A 14197-nucleotide genomic window follows, 5' to 3' on the forward strand; every position below is an offset into this window, starting at 1 on the left:
TCACCCACCTTTCCAACAGCCATGTGCAGCTCAGTGTCTGTGGTACATACCGGCCGGGCAAAATAAGACATTCTTTTTGTAGCCCTGCACTGCATAGCGTCCTCTGACCGAGGGCATCGGGCCGCAATATGGCCCCACTCCTAGCATCGCTATCATTGTAACCAGCCAGAAAGATGCTCCAGAGGACTTTTCTATGGCTTGGGACCTTTCCTCCGTCGCTCTCCTGGTTCCAGTGGCCCTGATCGAAAACTTCTCTCTTGTTCTGCGGGACCCACCACTAAGGTGTTGGATTCAATAGGAAATCTTCTGCAACCAAGTACCGTTCTATCATTTCCACCAGCTGGTCAGCGGTCTGGGGGTCCGCATGAGTCACCCACTTGCGCAGGTTTTGGAGAAGAATTCTTAGAAAACAGTCCATAGTAACTCTCTCCACCATCTGGGAAGCGGTGAGAACCTCTGGCTGCAGCCTTTCCTCACCAGATACACTAGGTCCTGTATCTGGGAACAGGGTGACCTGTTGGACTGGCAAGTCCTGGAGCGCACAGCTGGAGTGACACCCAGCCGTCGGAGTATCTCGGTCTTCAACTTGTCATAACTCATAGCGTCCTCTGCTGACAGGTCAAAATATGCCTTTTGGTCATCCCCTGTTAGGAAGGCGCCACCAGGCAAGCCCACTGCGCTTGGGTCCAGGCCTCCCGCTCTGCAGTTCTCCCAAACGTATTGAGAAAGGCCTCCACATCATCATGTGGTGTCATCTTTTGAAGAANCCACTGCGCTTGGGTCCAGGCCTCCCGCTCTGCAGTTCTCCCAAACGTATTGAGAAAGGCCTCCACATCATCATGTGGTGTCATCTTTTGAAGAAAGTTGCTGGCCCATTTGAGCTTCTGTTACCCTGGGCAACTGGCAGTCCCTCTGGTCTGGAAGCAGCTAGCTGCTGTATCACAACCATCAAACCTCACCGGTCACTCTCTACCGTCTTGGTCAGTCTTCAGCTAGCTGGGCTGTTGTGCACCGACAGCTTCTTTCTGTGCTCCCAAAAGATGTGCAATTGTTTCCCTCTGTGCAGCATTTGTTTGCTGTTGTGCAGCATTTGCCAGGGAGGTTAATACACTCTATTTTAAACTAGCATCAGTAAACTGCTTACGTATATGTTTACCCCTCCTCAACAATTTCTTTTTGTATTTTTACTATGTCATACCTATGTCTTATCCATTAATTACACCACATTACTACTTCAGCTTGATCAATTTTTACTTTACTCCTACTCTGGGACTAAATATAATTGGTTATTGTTATTAGACTAAATTTAGTTCATAACCCTAACCCATTATAATTCATACACAGATTTATACTAGTGACACTCATACATGAATCCTCATTTGGGCATTTTGTGTTTTGGGGTAACCAATGTGGACTAATACGTCACCAACATAGGTTTAGATGAATCAACCTAATCCGCACTAAGTTCCAAATGTGTGCCCCTATATTAAATGTTTCTATATTGGTATCATGACCATTGATAATATACCCACAGCATTTAAACATTATTACTATCATACCTTGGGCCTGTAGGAATCTATTGTCAACTAAGATTTTTAGACCTATTTGTTTACTTAATTTACTTTAGTTACTTGATATATAAAGATATACCAAGATCATTTAAAACTTTTTTGTCAAGCTTCAGACAACATTAGAAAAATATTTATTTATGTAACTAATAAGATTAAAACTTTCTTTACTTTAATAGCTCTAGTGTTTTAAAAAAACTAAGTGCTTTTTATTATTTGTACTGCTCCCTGAAGCCCAGGTTCAGACACCTGACCAATTAAGATTTTAGGTTACATAAGAGGGTATGTTCTCTGTTACTAATTAAGTTGCTGTAGCAATAAATACCAAAAATGATAAAAAATCATTTTTTTTAAATATTTTAAATACAATTCTCAATTTGAAGTTTTCATAGTAAATTATTACTTTATGGAGGTTTTGTAATAAAGAAAAACAATTTTTAAATAGCTTTTTACTTGATTTTAGCAACAGTTATATGTCAAATATCCAAGTGTTTCTAGTATTTCAGTCCAAGTCACAGCTGCTATATGGTCAGCTCTGAATTTATTAAGCACGTAATGGGGGCAAACATTGATAGAATTTTCCTTTTTTTAATAAGGGTGAGTATGTAGGGCATGCACTTCAACAATCTAAAGGTCAAGGTAGATCCTGGTGTTAAGGATTGGTGTGGGCATTTATAAGGCTCTTATTTTTATTAGCCTATATTTTAGATTTATGATTCACTGCGCCCCACCTATTATATAAAATTAAGGTGTAGGAGTTTAACCTGCAACATTCTGGAATGAACACATTTGTTATTATAAAAGAGTAATGATCACAATTGGTGGTTATTGGCACCATTGTCAGCTGTCAGTTCATTGCAGGCCATTGCTTGCACTATTAATAGTTTTCTGCAGCTGCTTAGGTTAGTCATTATTCACCAATTTTTTAGCTCTGTAAACCTGGTAAATGTAATTTTTTTTTAAATAATTCCATTCGCAAAAAAAAGCAAAAAACTTGTTTTTAAGATCTGTAGATTTTAAAGACATTTACACAACACAATTATTTGCATATCTGTGCTAATATACAACTGCAAAAAAGGCAGTCAAAAATTGTCAAAAAATAGCCTAGTTCTGGTGATCATTCTATTCTCTACTCACTGGCCAGTGGTTTTAGCAGTCCCAAAGCTGTAACAGTAGGGCCCTTTCTAATTTAGAACTCTCTCTCAAAGTAGCATTTGCAATCCCTATAGAAGCATATGGTAAAACACTCAGCCCAGGGGGAACAACAAAACACCCAGAGACAGATAGACTCCTTAAAAAAGATAGAGGTGTATTTATAAATGATTTCCTTGTCACTCTGATCTAGATTCATATTTTTATTTGTTAGAAAACAGCATTTGCTATTGTGACTGCTGTGCTGATAATTGGCCACTAGGTAGCAGAATTAATTATATTCTTTATTTGCATTGAAATGAGCAATGCATAGGGAATCACACTGCTGTGAGTGAAAATACAGCCCAACTAATAGGGGAATCATTTATAAATACACCCTTTAAATCAGGGGTCCCCACACTTTTTCGGCTTGCGAGCTACTTTTAAAATGACCAAGTCAAAATTATCTACCAACAATAAAAACTTGGACTTGATAACTCCTGTGTGCGATAGAGTTCATTTTAAAAGGAAGGGCTCTGTGATCCATTGCGTTGCCTATGCAATCTACTGGTAGATCGCGATCCAACCTCTTGGGCACTCCTGCTTTAGAGAAAAAATAAAATCACAAAAAAAGTGACCAGCAAACCTCCTACCAGTGCTTCTGCCTTAGTACCCCTAGAGCCTCTGCTATGGATGCAGATTGATGCTACATTGGGTGATGTCTTTGGCTTTTCCTTCTCTAGATCTTTCTTTTAAATGCTGCTATTGGGCTCAGTCCAAGGCATATCAGTGTTTAACTGACTAAATACTGGGGCCTGGCAGGGACAAGCAGCAATACTTTGCTCCCCCCTACCCTTTCCTAATGTCTGAATGGACCTGAACCGTCCTCCCTGAAGGTTTTACGCTGTTTCCCCAGATCTGTCCCATTGCATCTTGATTAAGTTAAGGTCAATTTACCTTAGTTTGAAATCTACGTAATTTACTACAACTAGATTTGGCACTGGGAAATAAAAGTGGGAGAAATGTCCCCAGTAGAGACAGTTCTCTAACCCCTGACCACTCTATGTATACACAAAATGTATTTGTTTAATCCCACATACTGTAATATGCAGATGGCAACTGTGGAGTCAAGTTAACAGCCATTACGCAAAATAATCTGATTGCAAGTAAACAAATGTAGGAAATATTCAACACACTTTTAATTTGGACAAATCAGTGGAACACAAACTCGTGTCCACGGCAGGCATTCTTTTCCAAACCACCCAGAATACAACAAAAAATCTGTTAAACAATACAGTATTGACTTGCATTGTCACTCCAGTTCTGTGTACTCCATTCCACAACTTTTGATTATAGTACATTCTAATGTTAGAGCAATGATAGCTTATCCAAACTTCAAAAACAACATGTAATATATAACACCAGAGCCGACTTTTAATTTGGATGCATTCGTTTTTTTAGGTGCTTTCTCCTTTATGTTTAATTGGTAATACTGTGAATAACAGCAGCAGAGACAGCAGAAAACAGAAACATCTAAAAGTACTAACAGAATGTTGCAAACCTATATTAGGCACAGTAAACATTGAAGCAACTAAAGAAAATATGTATGCAGAAAGTCAATAAGTCAAATAAGCAAGAATAAATCGAGTAAAGGGAAGAAAAAAATAACAGACCGCATGACATATTATACTCGTGTTTTCTTAAATCAAATATTGGACCATGGGCTTTGTAATTCTTTAATTGTTAATAAACATACATAATATGGTGTTTTCTGGAGGCTATGGTTTGAGATAGGAACCAATTTAAATTAGCACTAGTGGGCCAGTTTACATGATCAGTGTACCCAAAATTATATTTCAGTTTTTGTAGATGTTACAGTTAAAGGACAAAAATGTTTCTTATATCTATTTTTCACACAATCACTAGGATCTACACTTGAGTTTCCTTTAAGACAGCCATGTCAAACTGTATCTTTGCAGGCCTCATATAGTCCCCTCAATTCTTTCTTGTAACTGTCAGTCGTGTCAAAATGTAAACTGAACGAACAAAGACTGGGCTTTTAGTTGAAACTTGAATTTATTATGTAACATTTCAGCTAAATATTTTAAGACATGGTTTATGGTTCCTTTGTCTGGGATAAAATGAGGGGTGATAAAGGCAAAGCAGGGTCCCAGGCAAGGCAGGACATTGAATCTACACATTACTTCAAAGTACATTATATTTCCAAGAATTGCAATAGACACAGAGAAGCCCAGTCCCCCATTGTCTGTACTGTCCACATCAGACACTTCTGTCTACAATCCATAGCACCCCCAGCCCCCCCCCACCGGCATGGTTACAACCAACTGCAGAACAATAGAGGTTGTAGCTGGGCACACTGACCCTAGGCTGCTGCAAATGTTGTCTTGTTTTCTGGAATCTAGTAGATATGGCCCTCATTAGACATAATATGGCCCCTGAGATTACCACTTAATTTGGCCCACTGTTTTATCAAAGCTTAATATGCCTGCTTTAAAGGAAGTGTCATAACTTTTTTGAAAAAAGCTTAGAAATGATAGGCTGTTCACTTCAGTTTGCCAATTTGGGTAATTGAGCAATTTCTTATTAATAATACCTATCCCTAAAACTCACTTGATAATTTAAAGTGAACTGAAGCTTTATGGCCTTGTAAATAAGTGTGGACCATTTAGGCCTATGCAAAGTGGTAGTGCACAAAAAACATGTTTTTTTTTTAACAGAATGCATGATTTGCATTGTGATGCCATTTATGTAAAATGCAGAATTATAGTACTGGGCAACAGACCTTTCCTGCAGTGGGCCACTTTTTACATGCCATGTTCTTTGGTGTGCAGTCTTAAAAGAGTGTGTGTGGGTGGGTGTTTTTTTTAACAATTGAATTTCTACTGAAGAGAATAAGCCAGAAGCCCCCAATACATAAAATTTCCCTAGTTAAAATTAAAAATAAAAAGTACTAGTTTAAAAAAAAACATTAAACCTAAAAGTTTTCATTCCTACAATTTGTATAAATATGATCATCATGATTTGAACCCCCTTAAAAGAATAATGTACATTTTGCATTTGTTTATATCATAAATCATATTCATTTGCGACTACTTTAAACTAGCCAATTTATTTTAGTGGAAAGGTACATATTTAATAATTCTCACTCAATAGAGAAACTATGATTAAAGCAAATTGTACATGGTAAGTCTGAGAACCAAAATTAACATTAGTAAGTAACAAGCTAGGCCCAAATCATCTGCTTTCTTTTGCCCATGGCATTTTAGTTAGACAACAGTTCTTTATCTTAAAATCTCTGCAAGATTTTCCTCATAATATTTAGCATTTTCTTCCAAATCCTCCCAGGGTATAAAGTCTCCTTGCTCACTCTGTTGCTCAGCATTCCCTTCTTCATCTAGGATGATGTCAGGCTCCACAAAATTTTGCCATACATGCGAGTAGTCGGCACTTTTCATCATTCGAAGCTTACAGCCTGCAGAGGTAATGCCTCGCAGTGCCCCACGAATCTCTGATTCTTCCCACTGGAAGAGCCGTGCCACAACCAAGTGAAGTTTTAAAGTTTTATTCCTTTTCAGGCATCGAGCAATGGAGGCAGCACAGTTGACACAAGGGCTGGAAGACACATAACAGGTTACACCAACTGGACTGGATGAAATGTATTGTGGCAGGACATTGGTGAAGAATGCTTCCTCTGCATGGGCAGAGACATGTTCATCCTCCAAGTACCCACGGAAGATCTGAGCTTCTCGTTCCACAGTGTAGCACAGGAGAGTTTTATTTCGCCCAGAACTGTACTCCACATTCTTAAACTGGAACTTAAAAGAAGAGACAGGAATTCGACTCCTAGGGATCAGAAATAAAACTCAGTTAATATAAATTCTTAGACTTAAAGTATTATGAATATCATATATAATATGCCCTAGAGAAATTTAAATTTCTGTGATATCTATTTTTTTCTGTAACCACATTGGTGATGCCTGTGAAAAGTAAATGTTGTTGCCAGAAAGATATGAGCAGTAAAAAGAGTACCTGAATTTCTGACCTTCACACTGACAAAAAAACACATTTATAGAAAAATACAACAAAATATTGATAGAAATAGAACATGTCTAGAGATTGGCAACAAAAGGGTTGTGAACAAGGTTTAGTAAGGTAATAGTGTTAGTATAAAGCTACAAAAATTTCAAAACTAAGTCCAGCAAAGGTAGTAAGTCAGTGAAAAATAACATGTTTGTATGTAAAATAAAAGATTCTATGCTGTATGCACATGTGCATACAGAATGATTCAGTTAACTTTTTGGCATTTTTGGTTGTCCTAGAATCAAAAGCAAACCATGTTTTCAGTTAGAGGCTTACAAATGTAATCATAGATGTAGCAGGCTTTGTCATTGCTATGGCACCCAGTAGTACTATTTGTAGGCATACTGATATATCCAGGCACCTGTGGCATTTGGAAAATGGTATGCAAGCAATTTGTATGGTACAGTCTTAGTTGTTGTTCTAGTAAGGCATGTTTTTTTACTGGGAAAACCTTTATTATGGAAGTTTGGCTATGGTGTCCTGTCATGTAGATTTATGACCCTTACAATTTTGGAATACATAGGTAGGACTTTTCATGTACATCTCAAAAAATAATTTATTGATTATATTTCCAATGAAAACACAATGTGTGTCCTAATGTCATTATATGAAAGCAGTTCACATTTTCAATACAATTCTCTATCCGCTAGGCTATCTGCTGTCCTTCCAAACATGGTATTACAGTTTCTACAATATAGGCTCAACATGAGATGTTATATGTGGAAGTACAGATACAATGCTTTTTTGAATGTTTTGGATGCTATTTATGAAACTATTGAATACTACTGTGTCTTAATATTGAAGGATATCTTTTGTATTATAGACCTTTATAGGATGTTTCTCCTGAGGAAGCAATAGGCGAAACATGTTGAAAAGCATTGTATTGAAAATGTGAACTGCTTGCCACATTTTACAACATTGGAAATTGTCACTGTGTTTGTAAAAGGTGGAAAATGTGTTTTGTAGGAAAATAAAATTAATAAAATATTTTTATTATGTACCTAAAAAGTCCCACCTATGTATCACCAAAATTCTAATTAAATCAATAGGGATGTGGTATGAATGATAACTGAGCCTATATATTAGAAGATTTATATCCATACTATAGTTCAGAATCTATAGACTGCAAATACAAAAAAACGAATCACATTCACCAACATTTACTCCACCTGCATATAGAGGGCATGTTCCTCACATAAGGGCAGCAGATATTCTTCCTTTACGCAAAGGCTCTGTTAAATAACTTTTTGCAATGTATTCCCTACGAAAGCATTATTGTCTATCAAATCTTTCTTTCCTTTGTTGCCTTGTATACTTTTCAATACAATGCATAACATGTCGTAGTGTAGAGATATAAATGCATCCCATGTGCAATCGTTTCTCTCCCTACAAGTATTGCTATGTCAGAGATAACACAATGTATTCCTTTCCAGCCTGTGTGACTGTGATGCCCTGCAAAAAAGCATCTGTCACTGTAACCTTTCTGTGTCACTGAAATGTTGAAGATATTTTTAGCCTTGCTGTAGGCATCTCCTATCACCTGTCATCGCTATATTAATCTAGAATATCTCACAGCAAAATAGCAGTCGACAAATGTATTGTCAGAGATTTGAGCATGGTTAATATTGAAGTGGGGGGGAAGGGACTGTAGTACAATACCTAAGACTAGTCATATGCTTTGCTTTTCTCAAGCAGTGAAAACAATTTCAGAAGCACTTTAGAAAACAGTATCATTTTTGGAATATAGCACAACAAATCCAAATCTAATTTGGACTGTAATCTGTTTTTTCTTTATTGCAAACTACAAAGAAACAAGTTTCGCAGAATATTCAAATCAATTTAAAGCCATTCTAGCTTGGTTGAATATTAATTAGAATACGGTAGGCTGAGAAAATTACTTAATAAACTACAGTTCCAGTATGTTCGATTATGTTGCTGCAGTGAATAATGCATATTCAAATATGCCACTGCAACAGAGTCAATCAGGACACATTTGGAAGCACATCTATTTAAATGGATCTTGTAGCTCTGCACTGTAAACTCAGCCATATAATTTTTAGGTTTTTAATCTAGGCACGGTGGCTCAGGGGTTAGCACTCTGGCCTTTGCATTGCTAGGACCTAGGTTTGAGTCCCAGCCAGGAAACTATCTGCATGGAGTTTGCAGGTTCTTCCTGTGTCTGTGTGGGTTTCCTCTGGGTACTCTGGTTTCCTCCCACATCCCAAAAACATGCAGTTAGGTAAAATGGCTTCCCCTAAATTGACCTTAGACTACATTAATGATATATGACTATAGTAGGGACATTAGATTGTGAGCTCCTTTGAGAGACAGTTAGTGACATGACTATGGACTTTGTACAGTGCTCTGTAATAAGATGGTGCTATATAAATACTGTATAATAATACCAATAGGCCCATATGACTCAGGAGTGCAGTTTAGATTTGCTATCGCCAGCATTTCCAACAGTGTCTTAAACAATTTAAATGTTCTCTGACCTACCATCCCCTTGATGTTCTTTTCACAGATGGCTTCTTCTTCTTCACAGAGATTCTGTCTAACAGACAGGTCTTTGCAACAGACCCAAAAACATGCTCACACCCAAGTGTATGAGATCAATGCTAAGAATCACTGAGCATAAGAAGCATTGCAGGTAGCTTTTCTGGCCACCATTACTACTGCAATCTCAGTCTTTTTACATACTGTCTGATCTATGATAAGTAAGCTTTTCTTTTGTTCATTTGAAATGCTAGTATGTTTGCTAAGGTTGCATTCTATGGCCATTTAACCTAATAGGCTTAAATCACCGAGCTGCAATATATAATATAAGCTGATACTGTAAAACTGTTTCAACAAAGATAGAAATAGTAGTTTTTTTACTCAATTCACAGATTTTCAATGCTAAAAAAAGCCTATTCACTTAGAAAAGTTAATTTTCACTGTGTTTGGTGAATGTGGTAAACATCAACATGCACAAGGCACCCAATTACGTGCAAAGAAATGTAAAATAAAGAAATTATTTGAACATGTTGCATAGCTTAAGTCAGCAGAGCCTTGCATCATTCTCTAAATTAAATTATTTGTTGCAGAGTGGTAATTCACTCTCATTTACTCTCTGGAGTGGTAATCTCATTCTCAGCCAGAAGTTGGGTCTGAAGTGGAGGAACCTGTATTCTACATGTAATCACCAACATGGATTACCAAGAGGAAAGCTGTTTGTATGCAGCAGTTTCATATATCGCTTGAATCTGGCCGTCATTATCATCACTATTCTTTTCCATTTTACTTGCTTTAAGAACAGGAAGAGCAATCCCCACATTTAACTCTGAATTAATGGAGGTGTTCCCTGTAAAGATTAATGGGTTGCACACATGCAGCTGTACCTGGTAAAGCTATTCAGAACTCTATCATCCAATCATTTGAAAACAAAAAACTCCCTGTTTTAAATATTTTTCCTTTTACATGGTTGCCTATTTTTGCTAAATAAAGTCTTACTGTATTTACTAAGGTAGGTGAATTTTATATGCAAAATGAAAGTGAACATGTTTAATATCCTTACTAAATCAGGGTCAATGTAACAGCTAGGTAACCTAATATAAATATTAAAGGACGACAACCCCAGTGGCTCAGGGGTTAGCACTCCGACCTTTGCAGCGCTAGGTCCCAGGTTTAATCCCCAGCCAGGACATTATCTGCATGAAGTTTGCAGGTTCGCCCAGTGTCTGTGTGGGTTTCCTCCGAGTACTCCGTTTTCCTCCCACAAAAACATGCAGTTAGATTGGCTTCTCTCTAACAATTGACCTTAGACTACATTATTCCGATATGACTATGGTAGGGACATTAGATTGTGAGCTCCTTTGAGGGACAGTTAATGACATGACTATGGACTTTGTACAGCACTGTGTAATATGATGGTGCTATATAAATACTGTATAATAATAATAACCCAGAAATCAGAAGTCTAAAATGATGAGAAACGAGATTGTGGTACGCTTGTCACTCCCTCATGCCTGTGAACTGCTGCCTCGGGGGAGATGCCACAAGTATCGTCTACCCGTGGCAGCTCCATAGGGAATAAATTGGGCAGCAGTGTGTGGTACAGTACTGGTCACTGCAGCTGACTGTCCAGTCAGCAGACAACAATACAGGATGAGTGCATTATGCCCAAACCTGTGATAATGGCAGGATGAACACACAAGATGAGCACTTTGGTCAGTGCATCTTATACTGGAACAAAATATTTATATTAAGCCCAAATATCACTTTAAAAAGAGTTTCAGTATTTTATTGATTTGAATTTGTTTTTGCCACTTAGCATCTCATTTATTACTACAGGAAAAAAACTTAGAAATAAATAGCTTGTGATGTTGAAAGGTCTGACTGAGAGTCATTGTTGTATTTCCATTAAGAATAAACTATTTTTAAGGATCAGATGATAAAAACCCATGTGTGCTTAAGATTAGGAATGGAATTTGAAATATGCATTGCGAATTCTGGAAATGCTCTTCTAATCCACATTTCATCTAAATTTAAATAGCTACATGAAACCTAGTGCTGTGTATCAGCTATGTAATATGTTGCTAAGTATTGCATATGAGGGTATGCAATTAAGGTGTAAAAATGGACCCATACCGTTAGAGGTATGTGACTATATGACTATTGTTTCCTAACTGCCTGTAGATGTGACTGTAACCGGAGAGGGGCTCATTGCTGTCTCTGTATGGGAACATTAAAAACAGGTCACTTTGGGATCAGAGCCAAGGGAAAATTCTTTAGTGATAGTTCTATTAAAATCTTTTTACTGAAACAATTTTTTAATGAGCTTTAAAGAAAGAAGACTTATACAGTAATAAAGTCTCCTGGATTCCTATATTTCCAGCAAATGTTTAATCTAAAACTAGTCATTAAGGAAAAAGTCATCTATATCCTTACTGTAAACCAATAATTATAGATGCACACTTTTGAAGGATTTTAAAAGAATATTTGGCAAGTTTCTGCCCTTTATCATAAAATGAAGAAATTTTTTATTGGACTAAGAAAAAAGGATAAAAAATACTTTAGTCTATTATTCAGCATACTGAAAGAAAAAACTTCCATATTTTAACAGACATTAAATTATATGAAGATAAAATATATTCAATTTATCATAAATATATCTATTTGGTGTGTATATTGATTTGTGGTGTGTATATTTACATTTCTTAAAAATGCCTATTTACAATGAACAGCATTAACAATTGAGCTTATGATTTGTCCGAAAAAAAAGTAAATAAATTCAAGCTTCTTCTATATCAGTGTCCTTGCACAACAAAGATTGCAGATTGTAAGAAATGATGCAGAGTAAAGTTTCACTAAATCTTAACAAGCAGTTTAAACATATCATGAAAATTTTTTTTAGGTTTATAACATTTTGCCAATACCAAAACCTCTTACCAACTATCATAATAAATACAATGTATGATTTACGTATCTGTAGCATGTTTTTAAAAATGACATGAAATAATTGAATTGAACTAAATCTTGATATTAGGAGACATAGGTGCAAACATGTAGTCACCTGTTTACCAGCTTGCTTACAGATATATATATATATATATATATATATATATCGGTTTTAGCCTTACAAGTGGTAGCACAGTAGTGCTAAAGTCATTAGTAACTTACCCCTCTACCACCTCAAAAGGTGGCAATTCTTCTTGTTCCTTCTTCTTTGCTTCACCATTTTCTTCCTTGTCATTTTCTGAGTTTTTGGGGAGCTCCTCTGGAGCCTTGCAAGGTTCAGATTTCTTTTGATTGCGGGACATTTTAAGATCAGATTCAAGAATTAAAGAACAGAAAAGCAGAACAAGGAAAGTACCATGGGAGGTGGGAGCAGCAGTGAGGGCACTAAGGAGGATTGCTGTAAACTGATAGAGACCAGGGTGGGCTGACAGAGGAGATGGGTGGAGAGCTGACTTATCCAGGTTCTAAATATGGCATCCAGGAGTGACAGTGACAGGGTGACCTCTGTGGAATGGACATCCCTACTCCTTAACACTCACTTATCCCTTCATTGCCTGCAAACTGCAACTAAGGAAACAGAAATAAGGCAACATTTTGTTTCTAGCAGAAGTGACAGAAAGTGGAAAGCCACTCTAACACTTTGGCTAATAGACAGGTGCAGGACCTGCAGGACCTAAAGGAGCAGTCATCAGCCCTACAATAAAGAACAACAAACTCCCAGTCAGTTATGTTGTCTTATGTTGCTACTGGTGAAAAAAAATATTGTTTAATGCTTATAAAGCTTACGCCGGGGGAAGGGGGCTTACGCCGGAGGTGTGAAATAAAATAATAATAACTCTAAGCAACTAATTACTTTTCTAATAATTCATATTAGTAAAACAATCTATAATTTTGTCTTTAGTAGCAACACACAACTCTTTGTTCATTTTTGACTTCTGACATGTGACATGAGAATTTAGTTGCATATTAAATTACTTTAAATTATATTATTATATAGTATTGTAGTATAAGTCATGCATAAAAACAGACAGTGTTTAAATAGGTACATGTCCAGGAGACAGAAGACAGAAAAGTGTGGACAAGTTGTGTACAAATTAGGCATGATGCTTTATATTTTAAGGAATGAAAAACTGGATTGAATTAGTAGCATATTTCTGAATGAAATGTACAGGAGTAGATATACTTCTACTTAGCTAAAAGTAGTCATTAATTTACTATTATTATTAAAATTAATATTATTAATAACAATAATAATAAACAGTATATACATATAATGCAGCGCCATAAATTAAATATGGGATGCAAACGACAGAGAGTGACACAGGAGGAGATTAGTTAAACCCCAATAGTTAAAGGTGCCATAAGGTGTGAAGCAAAAATAACAGAGTAAGCTTTTATTTCTTGTGCTGAATAGGAAATGAAAGACTTCTTTGGAAATGAAACCTCACTATAATTTATAGGTATACAGCCTATGTGGTCTGAATCCTCACTCAACCACCAACTATGTCCACCAAATTAGCATTGTTTCTGGATTTCTGACTGCTAAATGATCTTTCATTTTCTGTCTTACTAGAAAAATTGCCTGTCTTGTGTCCTTCCCCTTCATCCACATTCTTAATTAACATTAAATCAAGCTTTCACATTTTTGTTTCAAACCATATTTGATACCTGATTACATTATTTTTGGGTCTCAGTGCAATTCAGGCAGATCATGGCAAAAGAACCGTCAAGACTGTAGGCTTAGAAGACTACTGTAAGTAGCAATGTTATAAAAAACAGGCCGTAAAAAAGTACCACAGATTGTGCACAAAGTGTGTGTGTGTTGGGGGAGAGGGGGTGTTGGAAAGTCTTTTGGTTTTCCTTTGAAATACAGGTTACCCCTAATATTGTATTACATT

General features: G+C 36.7%; 1 protein-coding gene across 1 annotated transcript; it reads right to left on the bottom strand.

Annotated features, from left to right (window-relative positions):
* Positions 1–3874: 3874 nt before the first annotated feature.
* On the bottom strand, positions 3875–12736 carry APOBEC2 (apolipoprotein B mRNA editing enzyme catalytic subunit 2). Its single transcript, XM_072422509.1, has 2 exons — positions 12462–12736; positions 3875–6563 (listed from the first exon to the last, which is right to left on the bottom strand). Exons 1-2 carry the CDS (start codon positions 12599–12601, stop codon positions 6002–6004), a joined length of 702 nt encoding a protein of 233 aa, XP_072278610.1. The 5' UTR covers positions 12602–12736; the 3' UTR covers positions 3875–6001.
* Between the last annotated feature and the right edge of the window lie 1461 nt (positions 12737–14197).

This window comes from Pyxicephalus adspersus, chromosome 1 (assembly GCF_032062135.1).
Source record: "Pyxicephalus adspersus chromosome 1, UCB_Pads_2.0, whole genome shotgun sequence".
Taxonomy (NCBI): Eukaryota; Metazoa; Chordata; class Amphibia; order Anura; family Pyxicephalidae; genus Pyxicephalus; species Pyxicephalus adspersus.